We start from the raw sequence: 23,717 nt of genomic DNA on the forward strand, positions 1-23,717 counted from the left end.
CACTCAACACAAGCCCACTCACCCTCCTACCTCCATAACCTTCTTCTCAGTCCCTCCCCTCTGAATCAGAGCCCCCATCCTGCCAAGCTTGGCGCAGGGTCACATCTGGAATGGAGAATTATTGCTGCCCCATTCTGGCCCTCCCTTCGATCTATTCACAGATGGCTTGTTGATTTTAAGTTCTCTACTGTACAGTGAATGCAGCCTGTTGGCATATAGAGGACAGTTAAATGTGGGAGGAAAACCTGTCGAGGGTTAAAATAGCCTTTTTGGAAAACAGATGCAAAGCTTAGTACTAAAATTTTCACTTTTACAATTTAAACCAAACTAATGATCTCCTCAGATGGCCATGGGAACTGAAGTGCTGCTTTGCAGGGCCAGTAGCTAATAACTCAAATGGGTTTGCACTAATGAAACATTAGCTGTTACATATTACAATGCCTTTTTTAAACCAGTTTGTAAGTGCAGTTTTGATTACTTAACAAAAGCTCTGTTACCTGGCACTGTATACTGCATAATGTGCACTTAATATTGATTGCATGTTATTAAAGAAGTCTGTAAATAAATACAGCAAGTGTAGGCTACTGTATTTATAGAAACCCTCTGCACTAAAAAGTGTTAATAATAATTACTTTAGCCACATATTTTTGTGATCCTGTAAATATTATATTGTTTTATATGTAATATCTGTGTTTAATAAATGTAAACAAAGCACTCTATCATTTTAACTACTACTGTTTTTTATGTTTAAACAGCCTAGGGCCAATATTTTTCAGCCAATTATTTACACAGGAATCAATGAACAGCTGTGGGATGCTCTCAGTTCAGCAAGGTGTTGGTTTCAACATTGGTGTGATATTTAATTAAAAACACGGGGTCACAAGATATTAGGAGCATGTTATTTTTGTCTCATGTGTCTTTACAGTGGAATGCTGTAAGGATTTTGGGGAATTTAAAATGTTTGTGTCTCAGCTGCAGTTAATTTAAATGTTGGTTTAATGTTATGTGCAATAAAATCTAGTTGTTTAATATACAGTATGGAGCACTAGGTTCAGGCATAGCAACATTTGTCATATGTTTACTTAAAAATTTAAGTTCTTAAATTATTTTTTTAGGAAACATGAAGATTGGCCTAGATGGAGTCAATTGTGAGTTGTCTTGAAGAGAGGAAACCACACAACCATCATTACATATAACACACATAACATATCAAGTTCCAGATATAAATAACTTAACTTTTAAGGGCAATAAAAATACAGTGGTACCCCAGGAAAACCATGTGCAACAGATGAAAGACCAAGATTAACTTCCCCTAAAAGATGGAGAGTGTCCTGCAGTGCCATCCGCTCACAACTTGTGGAAAGCAGCAGGACTTTACACATTTCTGAATCAGAAATCTTTTTGCGTTTCTGCAAAAGAAGACAGGACTGTGATCATAATTAATGGTGTCCGCAATGCTGAGAATAGATTCACATCCATATGGCAGTACTATCAAGGAGGCATTTGATTGGTCATAAATCCATTCTGTTGTTGGACAGCGACCCAAACCATGCAGCCAGAATAATACAGAAGTATCTTCAGTGACAATAAGAACAAGGAGCCGTGCAGCAGATGGTCTGGACTCCCACAAAGCCCCTATTTCAACACCGTGAAGTCGGTCTGGGATTACATGATGAGACAGCAGTGGCATTTTGTCCAAAATTCTTTGAACATCCTACCTGCCACCTATCTTTAATTGAGCCTTCAGACATGTGTTCACACCAAATTTATTATTTATTTACTGAACGTATTCAAGTAGACTACTATGTCTTTGAGCTATATTGGTCCAAGTAGTCAGTGTGGAGTATCATTACTGTGGAGTATAAAAATGAGGACTTCAGGTTATTGCTCTGTTCTGTTTTATTATCAGCTCTTGGAGTTACTTGTATTATCAATCTGCTTTTGGTACATTGACAGTCATGATTTGGCATTGTTGTGCTGCTGAGTATTTCATTTGAAAATGTACCTGCACCATATGCTCCTTTACACATCTGTAGCCAAAAACCTTTTTACTTTGAAAGTGCTTACAGCTGTTTTCACTCAGGAGCTTGGCAGATGCACCATATCAACATCAACACACCATCTAAAGCCAGAGGGGTGATAGTGAAGCCAAGGGTTGACTTCACAAATGTGGGCAGTCTTTTTAGCAGCCGCTTATCTGCTTGGCCAACAGAATAAATGGAGATTTCTTGATCTGAAAGATGAACGAAACCAAATTAAAATTATTAGAAGTTAGTGCTTTGACATAAATTATCTGGCAGTTGAATCCAATGAACACAATTATGTTTAATTATGTTTATGTTTAATTATGTTTATTTGCATAATTAAAGTACAGTTTAAGTGCATTCCACAACACATCTCCCTAATAATGCTATGTATACAGTGTGTGTCATTATGATTGTATAGTATTCTGTTGTTTCCTGTCAGTGTAACAAGCCCTGTTTGGTTTTGCTTAACATACAGTATCTATGTCACTTGTAGTGTTCTCTCTTGCAATAAAAACACAGTATTGCATTCCAAGACGACTGTACATTCATATTTAAAGTAGAGCAAGAACACAGGGAATATGCAAAAGAAAACAGTCTTACAGGGCAGAAAGAAAAAAGAACACATTCACCATAACTGAAACAGAAGCCATGTTAGGTAAGATGGTCTTAAAGGTTTTTCATTGCTTTAACAGAATGTAACCTCTTTGAGCTGTGTTTTCCATTGTGTTTTGGTAACTCAACATGTTTTCTTCTGTCACCAGATGATTGCATCTGTATGCATCCTTTTCAGTAATTCTGTCCATGGTGACATGGCCAGTTTGTTTTGCTTTCCCTTATTTCATGCATGGCAGCAGGGAGACAATCAATTCCCTTACTTCTCCTTCTAACAGAGCCAATATGGCTCACAGGAGGTGCAGTACATTAATAACAGATTTAAAAACACAAGATGTCAAGACAAGGAAAATATCGCAAATTTGAGGGCAGCTCAGTGTTTCCATTAAACCACTGCGACTTGATTCATCGGCTGCAGCCTTTAGTGCACTTTAAATCCTAACAGTTGGCCTGGTCTGAAATCACATTTGGCAAGCTTCCCTTAAACACCTCTTTCCCCTGATAGCTCTCTGCTGGTGGAAACTGGCAGCACAGGTCTATCTATATATAGCAAAAGTGATTATCTTTGTATCACTGGCAGATGTTTTATGATGCAACATGTGTAATATATTCAGTAGACACAAAAATAGAGGATAATCTTTTAACACTGACTTTGCCCTCCAAACAGACATAGTTAACAGATGGTGAAAAGTGATGAAAATGGTGTTCGTGTGTGTTCATCCTGACTACCACACTCGCAGACAGTAATGTTACTGACTAAACTCTGACTCAAGACAGGAATGTTTATTCAATCTTCATCTATTATCATATCATTTTTTGCAATATTTTACTGATATCTTAGACAGATGTAAGTTTACCTGCATCATGGGAACAGCTCCTCCTTAGCCGGTGTGGTTTTTACTGCATGAACCTGAAAGACATTGAAACAAGTTGGCTTTGTGTGGCTTCACAGTCACAGAGTCTCAGAGGCCTGAAAGTATAGACCCTCCAGTTGAAGGGTGGTGTCCCTGCTTACGCCAGCCTGCTGCATTTTTAATGCGATCTACTGACAAGAAAGGCAGCGGCGTGCTGACATGTTTGTGGGCCCGTTCCTGACCAGCCACAGCCTTGTGGAATGTGACATTATCATGCTATAAAAATGAGAGATGGATTCATTACTGCAGTTAAGGAATGCACCAGCATGGCAGTGATTGCAGTATAACCCTGCATACTCATGCAGACACTTTGGTGAGTCATGGCCCATCATTGGCTGGGAAACAATAGTCTAATTTTAGGATGTCCACCTTTTTTTTTCTCCACTAAACAAATGAGCAAATACAGAAAATCAACTAATACAAGGCAGTGATTAATTGTATCCACTAAAATAAATAGGATGATGCAAGTAAAAAATATAATTATTATTGCAAGATAATTTAATTGTAAAGTACAATCCACCATTGTCACCGTCTGTTACAGGATGTAATTGCCATCCTTGCCTCATTTGACCCCACTTCCTCTAAACAGCCAGGGTAATTGTTTTCTTGTAGCAGGAAATTGAAAAATGTTTGGAGTGATAACATGCAATTGTGGTAGAAATCAAATAAGAAAATATGATATTTTAATAATTTTATAACATGAGATTGAAAGAAAATACATTGAAGGTACCGTGGACGTTTCATTTTCTGTTGGCTAATAGTTGTCTTATTATGCATTATATGTGAATCCAAATAGCAGTTGTAATGGCAAGTGCTGCTCAAATATTAGATCCCACAATGGGCCTGTTGTGGCTCAACATTAAAAGGAGCGCGTGGGCTGTTGGTAGTCACCACTGATAAAATAATCTAATGTTAGACCCTGGGCAGGATCTGTCTAGCATATGCTCATATGCTGTTTTTAGAATGATAAGGAATCCATTAGAAAAACTAACTTCAATGATTTAAACTGCCCTTCATGGCAAACTGGAGTCTGAAAGGATGTTGCAGTTGTAAAAATGAGACAGAGTTCAACTACAAGAGAGAGAAAAATCTAATTAGATCAAATGAAACAACAGTGCAGTGCCAGCGAACAGATCCGTATTCCAGGACTATACTTTACAGCAGCAGTGGCTGACCTAATCGGGCACTACTCGGCCTGCCTCTAAACAAAGTGAAACATTTTCAAAACAAGCTTTGATGGTTCTCTAGGATTGCATGCACTTGACTCCAACAGTAGCCTGGAGGTTAGACAAACAGCATTCTGATAGAAGATTTGCCAGATCTGGACTAACTACAAAAACCTGACTGAATACCACCCTTACCCTTAACAGCTACCATCAAAGTGCAGTTGAGCAAGGCACTGAACCATCGGTTGTTTTTAGGGTACTGCATGGTTGCCAACAGAGAAAAAGTCATAATGGTACTGGGCAAGTGCAAATGTAAAACCCTGAGTGGGTGTCAGACTCTCCAGCTTTTAGCTGCCTGCTGTTACATCCACTTGTATTAAGTCAACATTTAAAAAAAAAGCAGTTAAAAAAACATTGAGCTCTCCTTGGATAATATACTGTAACCAGGAAAGTACATTTTATTATTCATAACACCACCTTGCCTGTTTTTTGTATCATTGTGAGAATGGCAGAAGATGTGAGTGGACTACTGATTTGCCTTCATTTTGCATTCGAAAGTCACAGCGATTTGTGTTATTACAGCTCTGTCAGGCTGATGGAGGCGGGATTGATGGGGCCGCTGAGCTGCCGGCGAATGTTCATATGAGAATAGAGGTTACAGTCTTTTTCTCATCAGCACCTGTGACACTGTGATGAGTGGAGGCTTGTAGTTTTGACTGACAACTAAATGCGGAGCCCTGCCACATACTTATATTTGGATAAGAGCCACCATGTGACTCTAATTTCAGGAAAACACTGCATTTCAAGAAGCATAGCAAGTCGTGGCTGTAGAGTTGAAGAGGAGAGATATAGAGGATGAGGGAGGGTGGTGGTGAGAGTTTAGTATAGGAGTCAAGAGAAAGAAATAGGGGGTCTAGCAAAACTAGGAAGTGTGGTGCATCAGCCTTATTTTGCACAACAGCAGCCTGAGGTCCAGACAGTATAGCAAACAAAAACATGTCCAGTAAAAGCAGGGTCAGAAAATCCTCAATTGACCCCTATGAAAAGATGGGGTGAACAAACCCAGGTGCAGGAAAAGGTTTTGTCTGTAAGAACAGAGAAGTGATGACTGGCACAGCGGTGAGTACCGGGGTGGGGAAAATTGGACTTTACCAGCACAAAGGGGAGCTTGATTTGGTCTAAGTACAGACCCAAAGATTTTTTTTTCATCCTGTTCTTCCTACAGACAAGAAAGAGAACAATTCAGTCTACCCATGTACAGTATAATAACTAGAATGGTAGCTGTCATTTGCTCAAAAGTGATCACCACTTGAGCAATGGGACCAACATATTTTGACCCTTTCAATGTCATGTTGTTCTAGCATCTGTTCATAAACAAAACACCAAAGAGAATAACAAGAATCAGTGCTTGTGAAGCAGACTGGTTGACTATTTGCCCTCGCTCTCCCTTCATTTTGTTTACATGGTGGATTTTATGATGACCTCTATGATTTTGGCACAATGAAAGAATGTAGCCAGCTCATCAAAAGAGAGAGGCAGAGGTTACTTCAAAAGGTGAGAGGACATATGGTCAACATGATCCTGCCATACATCACTTCCCTTTAATCCCTCTGCTTATCTCTCAGTCTTTTTTGCATGAGTGCCTCTATCACTGATCCCTGTGCCTTCTAACACAGACATCAGTGGGTAGTTTATCTAACTCCACAGCCTTCCTTCATCACAACAGACTTCCAGCTGTCATAGTAGTCATCCTTCCAGCCACCACACTGAGGGGAGAAGAGGTTCAGTCCAACAGAGCTAGTCGGGTACCTCTCTATCACATCAAGGTCTCCTAGGAAGCAGGAAGCAACAGCAAAGGGAGCTTTTCCTCTCTCCTGTGGTTCACAGTGTGCAAAGATAGTTACTATCAGTAGGAGGAGGTGAGGGAGCACCTTATGAGGCAATGAGGTGCCGAATGAATGCATCTCTTTCTTCCCTTCTTTCTTTTTGCTTGTACTTACGCTGCAGTGTTTCTCTCTCGCTGTGTATCTCTTTCACCTTTCCACTCCCCATGACTCCTGTGCTGTGTCTGTTCCACACAGATGACACCAACACAGGTAATTCTGACTAATGTGACAAATAAACTCTTCTAATCTCAACAAAGCGGCTGCCGCTTTCTCCTGTGCATTCATCTGTGTTAAATCAAAGGTTTTATGCAAATAAAGGTTTTTATGGGGTACTTTTCATCCAAATAAGCAGCTATATCACGTTGTAAGCTGGACAGGTTTGAATTTACTATGTAAACAAGTGTCAAGCGTCGCGCTGAAACGAAAACCTCCCCGACATTCGCTTGTCAAAAGTAGATTTTTTTTTCCCCTAAATTACACCTTTTCTAACGAAGAAACATCTCCTGTAGAGACGTTTGAGTTTTTAATCAGGTTTGTCTGGTGTATGATTCACCTTCACTGCTATTTGAAACTGCTTTGACCTTAAAGAGCTTAGCACAACATCACCACATACACCACAGAGCCTTCCTGCATGCAAAGCTTTATGCTGTCAGCTGTGCAAACCAGATAAATAATGTCTGTAACTTCTGTTGCAATTCTGCAAGTGAAGATGTCGGGTTTGTAGGTTTGTGCAGTCTGATCACTCATATTTCAACTCCAAAAGCTTCATACATGCTATTTTTCTTTATCTACATCTCATGCTTGCAGGAAAGTACATTACTGTGTTTTTTTATTGGCATGGCAGTAAAAGCATTTAAACATTAACAACAATACATCAGAATATATGGGGAGCTGTCAAACTGTATGCTGTGTATGACTGGGAAGCACATTGCCAAGGCACAGCTGTCTTGTAAGCGAGGGTAAGTTCAGTGCAGCAGAAAGACAAAGCGTCACCCTGCAGTATTTATGAACAGGTTTTAGGGGGAGGTGCTGAGTGCTCTCCTTTGTACTCGCCAGTCTACATATCCTGGCCTACATAACCTATGTGTGACAACAAGCAGTCGTCTGTTGAGTGCTGTCTGCTCTCCACGGGAAAGTCTTGTGTTCCTCGCACATTGGCAGCACCCTGTATTCTGTTTAATGTGCCAAGCAGCCAATTCATTGGAATACAGGTGCCCAGTGAAAACTGCAACTAATGTCAGCTCACCCGCATCACAAATAAACAGGCTACCTTGTCCAAGTCCTATCTAGCCATGCAGATAGTTTGGGTTGTACTTGCCAAGGTTTTGAGATCTCTGCCAGTAATAATTATGCTGCCACCCCAATACAGTGGAGGTCGGTGGAATTTTGTTGTAATTTAGAGAACTGAGAATTCATATTTATTAAAAATAAACAACATGGCTTTTGTGATAACTTTCTGATATGTAGGAAGTTATTACCACACTGTGATATATTATGTTGGTTATTACACACATGCAATCGTCCAATATTTTACATTAATTAAACAATATCCTCACTGTTTTACTTTCATCACTTTGCCCCGTCTGTCGTCACATGGCGCATGGGTCTGTGGCCCCTGTGGTCCTGAATGATGCCATCAGGAATCGATGTGGTCTAGATACCACACAGGCCTTTCAGTGCCATGCCAGATGCAGCTTTGCCACCCGTGGCACCATCTCAACCTTTCGAAATTTAACGGTTCATGTACGTCAGGGCTGAACCATCTGGCCCTCTAAAGAGTTTTTGCATGTCAAAGTGACTGTGGAAGTGATATATGGGCAACTCATGAGTGAGACACATTTTTGTCACTTATGTTATGATTAAATAGTTTCAATTTCTGTTATAATATAGACTTAGATTTAATTGTGCTGTATTGTTGATTTTTTTTATTTATTTATTTATATATTTTGCAAAGACCATATAGTATTCTAAATTGTTCCTACTAGAAAAGATGTCACCTGTTGTCACTTTCTCTTTCATCTCACTGAGAATAAAAATGATACTTAGGCTAGGGCTGTTTTACTTGTCTTGCACAACAACGACATCCCAGATTTGCTGCCAATAAAACACTTCCTGTGACCCCAGCAGCAGTACTGATTAATATTGGTGAGCAGCACCTGCTCAGGCCATTGGAGGATGACCAATCCCTATAGCTCCCTGTTTTTACCAAAAACACATAATTAGCACTTTGCTTGCTGTTTCTGTAAAACTGGCTACTTTCATAGACAAAATATAGACATTAGTATCTATGTAAATAGATTTTTCTACATTAATGTGCTTTAAAGTGCTACACACACACAGGAAAACCTAATAGTATAAAGAACAGCAAAGTGGTGCATTCCTTTTTAACGCTACTGTTCTCTCCCTTTTAACAAATGAACATGCCTGTTTTTAGCAATATCTACATGTATTGACATGAAGCATTGATGCAATTCATTAGCAAATGTGGGATAAAATAAATTGATGCATTACGGTGGTGTGAAAGTAATCAATAATACTATCATTTGAGTAATCTGTGAAGGAGGGAATTGATCAATATATTGATCAATTTATCAGTTAAGATCTACATATGACATCTAGAAACAAAGTGCATCACATGACCTGACTTGTGTGTTTATGTGTAGCTCATTTCCTTTTGATCCAAACCTGACACCGTATTGTAAACTGGTGTCAGGCACATTGTGTCACACAGACAGTGGATCTGAGACAGCACTGTCACTGTACCAATGCCACTCGGCTGACACTTGAAAACAGGGTGTTCAGATGCGCACTGGGCTGTGATCTGAGTTGTAATACTAGCCCGGTTGCGCAACACATGCACAGTTACACACTCACGTCACTTGCAGTGATGGTCTGGGTGGTCCGGACAAAGAGAGAGAGCGAGAGAAATGGAGAGAGAGAGAGCAGTATATCTGAAGGGTGAAACATTAGAAGGGCATCTCTAATGTTTTCCATTAAGGTAACAGAGATGTGATGGCAGGGATGTTTGATCTGATAAGAACAGAAAGAGACATAAATGGAAATGGAACGCTGGATAACCCAAGGCTAGCATGATTTAACTGTTACTCCAGATGCTTGTGTTTCAGTGTTAGGTTTGCTTTCAATATACAGCTGCATTATTGCCCCCAATACTGACCGTGTATAATGCATTATGTGCAGTACATTCTGGCTTAATATGCAGTACAAATTTGTACTGAAATAGACAGGCAGATGGAGGTTATACCGCAAATGTAGAGCCTAATTGAGAATCTTTAAAGATAATTTCCCCACAGTTGGTTAAGTAAATGTCAGATAGCATTCATACAAATCAAACCAGGGACTCTTTGTGTTATGTGGCACACATCTCTGGGGAGGGCCTGTTATTTACACCCTCTCATCCTGTCTAGGTTGGTGCTGTGTGGATGCATCACATTCTCACTTTGTTGTAGATCAGCTTTAGACTGCTTTAACTGTCAGCCGCAGCCCTTTAAATCCCCAAAGGCCCATTCTGTTTGCACTAGCCATTAGCTGAGGAAAAGGCCTCTGTCTGTCGCCCCGCTTATTTAGCAACTCTTTGTTTGTTTTTCCCTTGCTGATTCGTATTTGATCGTTCCATTTCTCGCTCCTCATTGGTGTGGACTGCGTAATCATATTTTGTTTCAGTGCGTATGAGTTCGGAGGATAGTTATGGGTGGAGGTCGGGGAGAGGGGGGGTTCAAAGCACCAAAGGATGGTCTAATCATATGCAGGCATGCTGTCAGAGACTTTAATCGCCATTGTCAGCCATGTCTCTGAGTTCAGAGAGGGGCCGACTTCCCTGCATGATGCCCATATTGGAGATACATAAACTTTGAAAACAAAGGGAGGAAGGCAGAGGCACAGGGCTTTGATCCGACTAAAATTTACCAGCTGCCATTGTTTTACATGCTACATCATACTAAAGCCTGTAGTCTGACCAAAATGAAGCCTTTGAAAATGTGCCAAACAGACAAATGTCTCAGATTTTCACTACTCAATTGACTCTCAATGCCAAAGTCTTCAGCCATCAAAGTGAAGTATTATCCTAGTAGAATCCATTGGTCATACAAGAAGGCTTTCACTGAACTGTCATTACTCTTCCTGCTGTTTTTGGAAGTAGCAAACACATTTTTAGTTTGAAAATTACTTGCATGATATAAAGAAAATCTACAAATTTATATCCCTGAAAGAATCTTTAACTTGTTTGAGAACAGTGGCATTGCTGATAGGAAATATTAACAGACAGTATTCCTAGCAGTGCCTCACATAATTGCTTAGAAATATGGAAGCAAACCTGTCTCATCAGATTCTGAATTTTAAAAGAATTTAGAGCACTGAGTTAGTTTAACACTAAAATTAATTATTTCAATTTTTGCCACTAAATTTAAGGCCATTAAAATTTCAGTATCTCATTTTCACTTTTTTATTTTTCAATGTTAAAAATTTCAGAATAAAAAAATGTTAAAAAGTTAAAAGGTATTGGCTGCTTATATTTTAATGTTCTCATTTTCAGTGTCCAAAATTTGCAGTCAAAAATTCAGACGAAGCATCCGAGTAACCAAAGGTCAGAATGAACTCGAACCAACCTCCAGGCAATCGGGTTACTTTCATTGGTCACGTGAAAAGACTGGCAAAATTATCGGAAACAGTGGTGCTATGGCGGCCAACACACATGCTAGGACTTCGGTAAGTGACTTTACCCCTCTGTTATTTTGGTCTTTCTTAGATTAGTGTGATACCTGACACACAAAGAATTATTTGGAGAACTTTTGATGAGATGGCAGCAGTCATTACAAGATTGTGAGTGTAACGAAAGTTATTTGTGTGGTTTACGGTCACAGATGGCAACTAACGACAACAATGTAAAGATAATAAAACTGTCACTGAACAAACTGTTTTGTTGTTTTTATGTGTAGTTTACAGTTAATCACCATATCACCCTACCTTAAACCGTGTGTAGCCAAACTATTGGGGACCGGTGTGTGAGGCAGATCATATCCAGTCAGCCTCACTCTGGATACAGAATGGTGAAGGCATTGCTGCAAGCCAGAGGACTGAGAGTGCAATACACCCGCATCAAAGCCCGTGTTGACACCAGTGGCATCATACCTCAGTTTTAGACCTACTCAGTTTTAGATGCATAACTCAACAGACCTACTCAGTTCCAGGTCCTCACTCCCTGATGCACATTGATAAAAACCATAAACTGATCAGATAAATTCATCTTTGAATCCTTGTTTTTATTTGTGCTTTAACCTTACTGTATATGTACCATTGCTGCTAAGACACACCATTATTCAACAACTATCACCACCTCTTTTAGATTTCTTAGTCCGGAGCTAAGGACACACTACATGATTTTTTTTTTTTTTTGCCTGATGTTATCCACTATTCCCTGTCGGGCAAAATCTGCACTAGTTGGGAACAGTTGTCATGTGTAGTCGGCAGCAAAATCCTCCATCGCAGTCATTTAAACATGTTTGAATTTCTCAGGCTGAGTCTGGACACAGTTGGGTCATGTGAACTGATCACACGCGCAGACAATGGCAGCAGTGAGCCAAAAAAACTTCTTCTTCCTCATTCACTTCCTTCGTCTTCTTCTTTGAATTTGTTTGCAGTTAGCAAACAACAAATTGCTGTATCACTGCCACCAGCTGGTATGTTTGTAAACTGTTGCCGTCGCAAGAGTTTGCTGTGTTAAGTTGCCTTTAGTTGGTTTGACAAATCCTGTAGTCTGTGATCCCTCATCAGGAGCAGTTGTTAAATTTTAATACATTCGGCTCACTGAGACCATTACGGAAATATCTCACTTGAGGCTCTATGTCTCACGACGTCCGAGATGCTAACCCTAGATATGCATTAGGGTAAGGGTTACAGCTAGGGTTAGGGTTCAGGGTTGGGGTTAGCGTTAGGTTTACAGCTAGGGTTAGGGTTAGAGTTAGGAAGGTCACGTAGTTGTGGTTCAATGTGTAATACATTCAGGTCACTAAGACCATTATGCAAATGTCTCACTGGAGGCTGTACTCCCCACAACAGCTGAGATGCTAACCCTACTGCTTTGAATTTAGTTGCAAACCCAAAATCACATATCTTACATAATTTCAATTTTAAAAAAAGGAAAAAAATTCTTAATTTTGGTATTAAAAAATTCAGTGCTTGAACTTCACAGACTTTTAACATTCTGAATCTGATGGGAGATGTGTTTCCATATAGAATTGTCATTTATGTTTATATATTTGCAAAGTGAACCAATATGACAGATAAAGGGCCAAGCTATTAAGATAAATGTAAGTATCCTTGTAGCAAAAGTGTGAGTGTGTTTGAATGTTTCCTTGCTTTTGTATGATTTACAGCACAAAGTTCCCCTATCAAAGAATGTTTAAATATAAAGTAGATAAAATGGGTAGCTCCAGATATATCCAAAGGAGCATTGTCGAAATAACATTGTGGTAAAGCTCAGTTAAGGATGGCATGGCTAAATAATATTAGAGCTAAGGATCAATGGTACAGCTCTGCCAAAAGAGAACAGCTTCAGTTGTAAGACGTTTGTCCCTAAGGGCATATTCAATTACTGTAATATTGACCATCCTGTTCCCTCCTGACATTCTGTCCAAATCACATCCTGTTGTTATCGTCCAGCCATTTAGGTACCTGTCTTTTCTACCACCAAATACATTCTTCCAGTGATGGTAGTAACAAACCTAGTTGAGTTGATTAAGTAAAACCTATTGTACCTGGCAAACACGAACTCTGATCAGTAGTTTTAACTCTTCTGGCTGCCTACGTGGAAAAATGTATAAAAATGCAGCCTGTTGTCAAGAAAAACATGACATGAGGGCGGCATATCAGACCACAAAAGTCTGTGTTTTTTCTCCAGCCGCATCGCTACATGTTCATTGGGTTGGGGCTATATGGTGATCGCAGAAGGGAATGATTTTCCCTGTAAAATTTGTTTAATAAAATGAAATTGTGTGTTTTAAGACAAACTATAATCTTTACTTTACTTTAGTGTCAGATTGACTCAAACCCTGGACTCTTGAATCAAGGTTGTCCCTAACCCTAAACTACCTCCCAACGTGGATTTCCTTGGTCCCATGATTGTATGACATTGAGCAATACAATCATATGCTCTGTTAACATTAGCATAACCATGTGATGTACCTGGCTGTATCATCAACCATATGTGGTGTTTCTTTGTGTGAGAATGTGTTGTAAAATAGACACAGGTCTAAGGAAACTTTTGCTGGTGAAAATGTAAGACATGGTGTGACTCATGATATAGCAAGTATAAAGCCTGGAAACACTGAGAGTTTTTTTTAGTAGAAACTTCAAAAGAAATATAAAAAATGTGAAACAAAATAGATGAATAGAAATGCTTTAAAAGTCCAGGTGGCATTTAGTGAAAGGTCCTCTTAGCACTCGAGTGTCTTACACACCAGACGTTGGATATTTATGAATTGATTCAGTAGTGTCAGTCAGTCCTGCACTTTGCCAGGGGCGCTAATCCATGTGATGGAATTCATATGTCTACTTCATATTAAGTTTCCCGTGTTGCTTATTGACCTTTTCATCTAGCATTTTCACTCACTGATGTGAGCTGGCCCCTTCACAAAAGCTGTCTAGAGCCATTATTTTGCTGCTTTCGATTCTGCTTCGGGTGAGAAACACTTGAACACTTACCACATGGGGGGGGGGGGTGAGGGTGAGGGTGGGGGGAGTTTGAATGTGAGCGAACAGGCAGTCTGAGGTGTTGGGTGCAGTCACAAGTTTTTGAAATACAAGTCAAAAAAAATATGCGTTAATTGCTGTTTTTGTGGCTTTGTTCTGTTTTTTCTTCTTGATCTATATAAAGTCATTTCCTATAAGCTCCTCTGTCAGTGTTTGACCTGGGGGCCAGAATATTATTACAACTTTTAAATTAAACAGCATCAGCATGAAGTTATAGGATGCCCAGCAGGTGTTCTCATTCTCATCAGTACAGTACCCGTAAACAATGTTAGCACCTCATGTTTCTGTTTATATCACCTGCCTAAAGATTGTCCTGCATATAAAGCAATTGGTTCAAGGAAATATCAGTTGATCAGTAAATGCGTGATCCTCAATAGGTCTCTTAAAAATTGACACATGATGCTCCAGACCAAAACCAGCTTCTCTTATGATATTAATGATATTCTTTATAGATCGATTTCTTATATTGTGTGACATTTGTTGAGTTAATACAGTTAATTCTATCTAATGAAAGGTGATTTGTTTACACACCCACTGAGGTTCTATTACAATTGAGTTATACTGTTTTTATGTTATCAAATAAAAATAAACAGAAATCATTCTTTCTGTGGTCCAACCCTGCCTCTCAGGGATTCAAAGTTAATTGGGGACTATAAATTGGCCATAGGTGTGAGGAGCACTGGTTGCTATATTGTACCCTGACTCACACATTAACAGCTGGGATAGACCCCATGACCCTGTAATACAGGACAAAGCTAGTTCAGCAAATGGCTAGCTGGATGAATGCACTGATATCAAATACAGAAATTGCAGAAAGACCAAAAACCTGCAGTTCCTTGAATAACCACTTGAGACTGGCTCCAAAAGTGAGTCAGTTCCTCTTGAGTGACATTTTAAATTGCCATTTACAGCACAAATTTTTGACTCTTTTTGAGGAAATATATACAAATGTGTCTATCCACAGACAACGTCTGGATGTGAACATGTCTGCCATCCGCCCCCACCACCTCTGGGGAATTTAGGGAAGCAGTATTGTATTGAACCATAATTTAGTCAGAGACAGGGTTGTGTTGTGAGACATTTGCAGTGTCTCTTCCTGACATAACCAGACACACACATATACACTACCTCTCTCACAGTCACACACACACACATTTCAATTTGCTGTACCTTCCTGAACACTACTACAAATGAAAGAAGGACCCTTGTCCTTTAACAATGGAATGTGATGAATACCTTTTCTTCTTCATGTTGAAAAGATCTTCTCTCCATTTGCCCTTTTAGCCAGCTCAATACAGAACAGTACTTGATTAAATCCCTTCACCACTGCTATCTGGATCAAAGACCTTGATTAAAATGCAGAAGTATGATTTACCCATCTCGTGTTAGACTTAAATCTTGAACTCAAATTGCTTTGGACTAAATAACTAAAGTTGTTTATTCACCAAAAACTTATGCAAATGTCCCTGTCTTTATGAATTAAGACAACGTACTGTACAGATGTTGTCATCATAATTATTGCATCTGTTCCAGTTGTGTGCATCTGTTTTTGACAAGAGGCACACTGTGAAATGTAACTCGCTGTCAGACATGTAAGAATCTACCTCAGGTTGTGTTTTAGATCGGACGGTCACCGAGCATGCTGTTAGCGGGCGCAGTTCACCACATTATTGATATTTATTGAAGTTGTGTAATCTGTAGAGTTCAGAGAAATTATGCATGGATGTGACTGACATGTATAAAGAAGACAGCTTAAAGAAAACTTCTACCACTGGGCCAAAGAAGACAGCCCTGCGTGTAGCCGCTGCAGTCCTTTTTTTTTTTGAGTGCCTCAACTTTCTTTTTAATTAATATCTGCCTTGAGGCAACTAGTTGGATGCAAACAGAAAAAGCCCTCGGTGCATACCAATGGTCTGTAAATCCAGGATGGGATGAAGCGTGTCTCACCGTGGTCAAAATTAAAATTAACTTGATCGAGTTGTCTCGAAATAATAAATAATTCATTGATTCATTTATCATTTGGCACTGAATTTTTTGAACACATAAAGATACAGCTCATTTTTTTTGACCCTCAAAAGATCAGTGAAATATTTAAATAACACAAAACAAGAGTTATCCATCAAAAAGAATCTACATCGACAAAAAGTTTCTCAATATTTAATCTAAAAAAAAAACATTTAGTTGCAGGTTGTAAGAAGTCTTTGAAATTATTACAGACTGATTATGCGTGGAGTCACAAAAGGAAGCAACCATATGTACTCCTGTAATTAAACAGTAATGATGGAATCTTCAAATATCATTAACTTCTACGGTCTGTCAGCTTGTATTGGAAACTACTACAAAGACATTAAAAGCCCATTTCAAAGCACTAATAATACTTGAAGCACTAGTCAGAGCTAAAATGTTTTGTCTACTGTTCTTCTTGGGAAACTAAACACTACGAGGAAGGTCACATTGCCAGTTTGTTCCACTCTGAGCATCTGCCACCCAACAGCCAAGAATTTAAGAAAAAAAAAACCCAGCAAACCAGATTTGAGTGAGCAAATGGGAAGTATATCTCTCTCACCACAGGCCGGTGTTGAAGAGACTTCAAATTGGCCTCTGAATGCAAATGTAGCTGAAGGGTGGGAAAGGCAATATCTTATCTGAAAAGCATTAGTACACATAATTTCAAGCGCCAATTTATTTGCCTGTGAGCAATTAGATGAAAAAAGAAAAACAGTGTGAGCAGTAATCTTTTGTGTGGTGAAAGTGTGAACTAATGTGATGAATGTGGAGATTAATTTGCTCAAAGCGAGTCAGCGTGTGTGTGCATTTTAGTCCGAGATGCCTCCACATCGTGTGCCTTAAACTATAGAAAGAGAATATATGTTTGGAATTATTTTACCTTTTTTTTTTTTAAAAGCAATCTGGCACACGGCAAAGTAAACAATGCAATCCTATTTCACAAAGAAAAATTGGCCGTGTAGATGCTTGAGAGAACAAAACTATTGGGTGTGTGAGGAGGTTATCTCTGGGGAGAGGAGAAATTAAATCAAAGGCATGACTAACCATTCCTCTACCAACTCATACAAGGACAAGGGCAAACATTATTAGTAATTGCTTTTTTATTTGATCTTTTCATCATTTTTTTTTCAGATAGATCACAATGAACACAGCCTTTAGACAATAGCAGTTGAAATAATCCATACAAATGAATGTCTGGTGTTTCCACCAGCTGCCCGTTGTTGTTGTTGCGCGTGGAGCCCTATGCTATCAGTGTGGGCCTGGGGGTGAAGGGACAACACTGACAAACATCGGGTGCCTGTTTTAACCAACCAAAAACACATGTTGTCTCTATATGTGTGTGTGTGTGTGTGTGAGAAGCAGTGGCTGTCTTGAGTCTGTGTGCACCTGCATCAAGTGTGAGTCAGAGACCAGAGGCGGTTAGCCACATTCAACGAGGCCCTGTCCTAATCACTTAACAAAACCAACAGTCTCAAGTGGGCAAAAATAACCCACTCTAGATTTGAGTAATGCACTGCCAACAGTATATGATGCCAACAGTGTGTAATTAGACAATAATGAGAGGCCTTACATTAAGAATTAATGCTCAATCTCTGACTATGTGTTAACCTCAACAGCAGTCTATGCTCTATTAAACAGCAAATAGCCTGAGAGAGGGGGCAATGGCTTTAAAGAATACCTTCTATCCACTGGACCGAGCTCATTCTCTTACCCTCAGTTTGTGAGGGTACCAAACAGCGGCCAGGCCTGGGGAACACCATTAGAGGGGACAGCACTTTAAACGTGCCTCAATTGTGACAGTGACTGTTTGCGGCAGCTGGCTCTGAGTAAAAGGAAAAAAAGGGGGGGGGGGTCCCAGGATGACCTCTGCACTCTGTTTTAATTAATGCCAAAATAAAGGGGGAGCACAGCAAGAGAGGTTGAACAAAAATCTATAGAACAGAGGTAACACAAATGGGAGAAGAAAAGAACTGTTTTTGTCAAACAATGAGAGCATGAAAGCGAATCCGGCACATGCACTTACACATACAGAGTGTAGAGACTGCTTGTTGTAGCATGAAGACTGAGCAAAATGAGATAAACAGAAAATAAACCATGAAGACAAGTGTGGAAGTGTCACATTTGTCTGGGTGGTGTTTTGCCCTCTCTTTCAGCCTTTACCTTTACCTTTAAGGGGCTATTTAAATAAAAAAAGTACTCTCCTTTTGAAGTGCTTTGCTGTTTTGTTGTGTTTGCGCGTGTATGTATGCGGCACAGCATTTTTTTGCTAGGATCACAGTTGTAGTGCGCACTTGGAACAGCACAGTTTAGCTGTTTGTATGATGTGAATGTCAAGCCTGCTTGATTTATCCAGATATTTGAAAGTAATAACTTGAAGAAAAAAAAAATCTCATTTAAAAAAGAACCATAAATATTTTTCCACCTCCGACAAATCCTCTCCGAGCCCTCTCTAAAAACAGCCTCTGCCATCTCCCAGAAAAAGAGCAAGGGTAAACTGAAACCAAATACTTTACAGACGAAAGAGAGGAGAAAAGGCAACAGTTACTTTGCTCCTTAGAGGCGAGAAAGCAAATGGCTGAGGAGAGAAGAAAAGTAAGCAAATAAATAGTAAAAAAAAAAAAAAAAAAAAAAAAAAAATGGCAACTGATAGAGCAGGATGGCAGACTGACGGGAAAATGTCTAAACATGCAACTCAATTAAGAAAAAAAAAAGCAAGAACAGAAGTAACCAAAAAACACTCAGATGTGATATGCCTACAGGACAGAATGTGTTATATCTGCTGTTGATTTTCCAGTTCAGCTCAGATTACACTTTCTACTACCAGGAGCCATATGGATGTAAGTCACTGTTCCCTCTCATGGCTGCATCTTACGAACATTTGGTGATTGTGGTCACGTTTTCCAAAACACATCTAGTCTAGTAGCCTACTGTTCTGCGTATTTTTACTGTCAGAGGATATTAGAAAAAGCCCCTCCTACTACTATTTCAGAGAGTGGCCGAAATGTGCCAAAATTTTCAAAAATAAATGTCTGTATCATTTTTTTTTCTTCTTCTTCTTTAAGAAAGCCTGAATGTGAAGACACCTGGTTTATATAAACCATGTACCTAAACAGCTAAGACATCAAATCCAAAAAAGTAACTTCAGATAGAATTTCAGATGTCAAGTTTCTCTGCAAAGTATGAGAATTCTAACATGTATTGATAAGGAGTACATACATAAACAACACAGACCGCTGAAAAAGAACCTCTTTTTGGTCCTTTTATAGAAAATGCACATTCTGGTGGACCAGGGCTTTTATATAAGCAGTCACAAGCTCCACAGATACAACAAGCTCTCTGCAGAGACAGTAAGGCAGTTTTATGATCACCAAGGAAACCACTCCACTTTCCATATGGCAGGTTTCTTTTTTGGAAAGAAAGTAAATACAGAATGAACACAAAAAAAAGAATCCGCATACTAGTTATTGTTAAAGAAAATAGCTGCCCTGTAAAAATCTGCTCAGTAAAAATAGTCAAAACTGTTATCTTGTGGTTGTTGCTTTTTGTTGTTGGTTTGAATTGTATTCTATGATCAGCTGGCTCATTAAGCTTTTAACAGTTATTGTATTTGATCCAGCTGGATCTCAGGGTAAAAAGAGGCGACATCTCAAAAGCACTGAAGCCAGCCTGCAAAGATGCAGAATAGAGATGAAAAAAAAACACCAAAAAAAAAGAAAACCCCAAACTAAAGCAAACTCACAGAGTTCGACAGCTACTAAGGCAACTTTTGCCAAATACAATATAAGCCCATGTATATTGCAACACAACTATATATTAATTTAATAAAATACACAATATAGCTTTTGTACACATAACAATTTGGCTCAAATGCACAGAAATTGCAGTAAAATCAATAAAAAATATGTCAATTTTTTGATGTAAACACATCTAAATCGGATACATTTACACATATAATGATATTATGTAGAGTGATAATGTGAAGGGACATTTTCTTGTTTATTCATATTTTTGGATATTCGTCTTCGAAACGATGGCAGTGTCCTCTGCAGTTCTTTGAGTTAATACTCCGTCTTGACCTTTACTCCCGGACACTTTTGTTGAGATTTCTCATTTCACTTTTTTTCTTTTTTTTTCTTAAAAAATGTATAAATATTTGTGTTAATATTTGGACACTATACATGGATTCATACATACAGTCATCTATATAATCATATAGATATAATCTTTTCACAGTTGAGGAAAAATGTCCCTTTTTATACAACTTGTGATTGCCTTAAGGCATCGTCACACACATGATAATTCACTTTACACAAGGGACAGAAAGCTGATGATGTACATGTATAAGACAATTCCACAGATGGACAATTGTGTTTAAGCTTTCTTGTAATTAGTGTATTTGTGTGTGTGTGTGTGTGTATGTGTGTGTATGCGCAAAGGTGTAGTGCACATGTGTAAAATTGGTGCGTGCAGCCACACCGGTCAGCAACATGAACATTTAAATAGAGGTGTGAGACAGACACAGCTTACACATGTAGCTACAAATGACAGGTGAAACATGGTTACACTGTTAATAAATTCTCCTTCAGTGGAGCGCCAAAGCCAAAGTCCATGACAAACTCCTGCGAACACACCCCCCTGATTAACCAATCTCTTCTTATACCAGGACCATCACATGTTACACACCTATATTAAATTCAAAAAAAGGATAAGGTTGTTTTGTGTATTTCGGTCTTTTCACTGTCCCAGAAAGATTAGAATTTGTTTCTGTTTCCTCATCGATTGTCATGTCTGACCATAAAGAGTCCTTTTTTTCATTCAGTTTCTATGTCCATCACAGATAACAGAAATCCACCTACACACGATTTGATATGTAGGATTTCACGAGAGACCATGAACAACACACTTATGAGCTGGTGGGCACTTAGATAATAGCTTTCGAGGTGCCAGAGGCACAAACCTCTGCAGTTTGTTTAAGAATCCAAAAGAAACAGTTTAGAAATTCAGCAGACATTTGTTACGCAGGTTCCTTTTTGTTGGTTGTTGATCTCAGCGCCAAAACTGGTGCCAGATAACTGACATAATAAATGTTTGTCTGTCCAGTGTTGGTACTTTCTACAACAAATACAGTGAAAAGAGCTCCAATCATAAGAGCCATTAAATGTTTTGAATTTGTTTTGGTGACAGTTTTGGCATGAGAGTTTTTTGGAATAGAATCCTACTCCTCGCTCTCTCTACCTTTCTGCTTATTTTCAGTGCAGTCCGTTGTGTCACTTCCTGAGCGTGCCAGTGGCCTCACTTCCTCTGCAGTCCTGCAATAGTTTGTCGATGTCTCTCACCACCTGGTCAGCATCCATTCCGTCACGGTTCACGTCCGGCTCCACCTGCTCCAGGACACACTCCATTTCACCTGTTGCCTCTTGGCTGATCCTGGAGCGGGCCTCTGCGAGCACTTTGGCCACTGGGTCTGAAGGAGGCAAGGATGGGTAGACCCCCTGGTCTCTGGTTTGTTTGGTAGGTGACAGGTACTGACCATCAGGAGGCCCGTAGTGACCGGAGCAGGTGGCAGGAGGAGGTTTGCCTTCAGCCCCATCAGCTGGGCTTTTGACTGAGGAGCAGGGAGACATGGTGGAACATCCCTTGGTGGGACTGCCAGAGGCTGAGGGGACCTCTTGGAGAAGCGGGCTGAGTGCACGTTTCGCTTTTAAGTAGGGCTTGACATTGGCTACCAGGATGGTGTGGTCACGTCTTTCTTTCCCAAAAGTACAGAACGTTTTCTTGCCATTGGGGTTTACAGTCTCATAGGTCTCTGTCTCAGACACAGTCTCCATCCCTGCTGGCACAAACATATTGTTGCGGTAGTCTACGCCCTCTGCCTGGTTTCCTCCAACTGGGAACTGGGGCATCCAGCAGCGGTCAGAATGACCCAGTACTCGGCACTCCTCTGTACAATTCACACAATCCTCATCTGCAGACAGAAATGAAGGGAAGGGGATGGATGGAGAAGAGAGTGAAATTCACATCAGTACAGTGCATAAGAAGAGTAAAACCACACAGAGAGAGGGTAATAGAATCACAGTGCTATTATGAAACAAGTAGTTGAAGCCTTAAGTTAGAGAAGTTGAGCCAAGTCTAATGAAATGATGTAAAAAAAAGTAAGAGCCTGCTAAGGATGTCCCAGTCTAAGTACACATATAAATACATGCATATGTGCACACATGCACACAGCTTTCCAAGGGGACCAGGGGACACCTGCTAGCATTTTCCAAAGCTCTGATCAAGGGGATGGCAGAGCATACAGAGCGGATGGGGAGGGAGTGAGAGAAAAACAACAACAGTTGAGGTTTGGCAAAGGCATAGTGCCGTTATCATAAATTCATGTCAGTGGGCTTTGAAGCCCTCCCTAGACAGAGAGGCTGTGCCAAATGGCTTGTGCTTCTTCCCTGTGTGTTTGTGCCTGTTTATTTGTGTGCTCCTTGTTGCTGCTGTGTGTGTACGCATGTGTGTATTAGTGTGAGTGTGTGTTCCCCTCTTTCATCTCTATTCAGAAAGATGCACACTCTGGCTGATTATGGGAGTGTTCATGCCTGTGTCAAACAGATCCAAAACTTGGTTTAAAAAAAAAAAAAAAAAAAAAAAAAATTCCCCCCGCTCCTCTTGGGCGTGAAGTGAAAAATAGTGGGGGGAAAAAAATGGAGCATCTGTTGTCCCACAAATGGAATTTTTCCATTGGCTGGGTGGGATGAAATCAAGAGAAAACACACAGAATGAGAAGATCTACCACTTGTGACAATGCAAAGTAAATTAGTACATCCAGTACCTTGTTTGTCTCAACATGCTTACATTTGACTGTGAAATGTACAGCAAATGGTCCAAAAAAAAAACAATACAGCACCAATTCTACGTTCAATCATTGTTAGTTAAAGACGTGTAAACTTGACATTCTGTGGGTTAGGCAAACAGCGCAATGCTTTAACCTCTGGCCACATTTAACAATGCTCCCCAGTATAATCCAAAGGTTGCTTTCGCAGACGTCTAAACAGTGGCTCAGGCTGATTTGCATACTGCATGAGATTCGTGATGCATCTCTGTGTGTTTGTGGAACCAAATGGTTCAAAATTTTCTTCACAGACGCTTTCTTTGTTGAGAGGAATAAGGCTGTTGTTTGATTTTGGTTTGTAAAACCCAGTAAAAGTGACAGGCAGCATCATTTGAACATTTGAGTCACATTTGCACATCTTGCTCATTATGGCTTTTTGTCACCTCCGTCACCCCTCCTGCTGAATAACAATAACAATCTTACTTTGTTGTGATGCATTTTTATTCTTTTTGTTACTCAGTGTT

The 23,717-nt window shown here is 39.7% G+C and overlaps 1 protein-coding gene across 2 annotated transcripts in view; it reads right to left on the bottom strand.

Annotated features, from left to right (window-relative positions):
• Positions 1 to 3,505: 3,505 nt before the first annotated feature.
• The window catches only part of pcdh17 (protocadherin 17), a 69,104-nt gene continuing 48,892 nt past the window's right edge, over positions 3,506 to 23,717 (bottom strand). Inside the window, exon 5 of one of the 2 annotated variants that reach the window (XM_028402521.1) lies at positions 3,506 to 3,549. In XM_028402521.1, coding sequence (XP_028258322.1) covers positions 3,521 to 3,549 — 29 coding nt within the window. In that variant the 3' untranslated portion in view covers positions 3,506 to 3,520. Of the gene's footprint in view, positions 3,550 to 20,345; positions 22,342 to 23,717 lie in introns of those variants that run through there. The other variant, XM_028402520.1, reaches the window with a different exon arrangement.

The sequence above is a fragment of the Parambassis ranga genome, chromosome 3, assembly GCF_900634625.1.
Source record: "Parambassis ranga chromosome 3, fParRan2.1, whole genome shotgun sequence".
NCBI lineage: Eukaryota > Metazoa > Chordata > Actinopteri > Ambassidae > Parambassis > Parambassis ranga.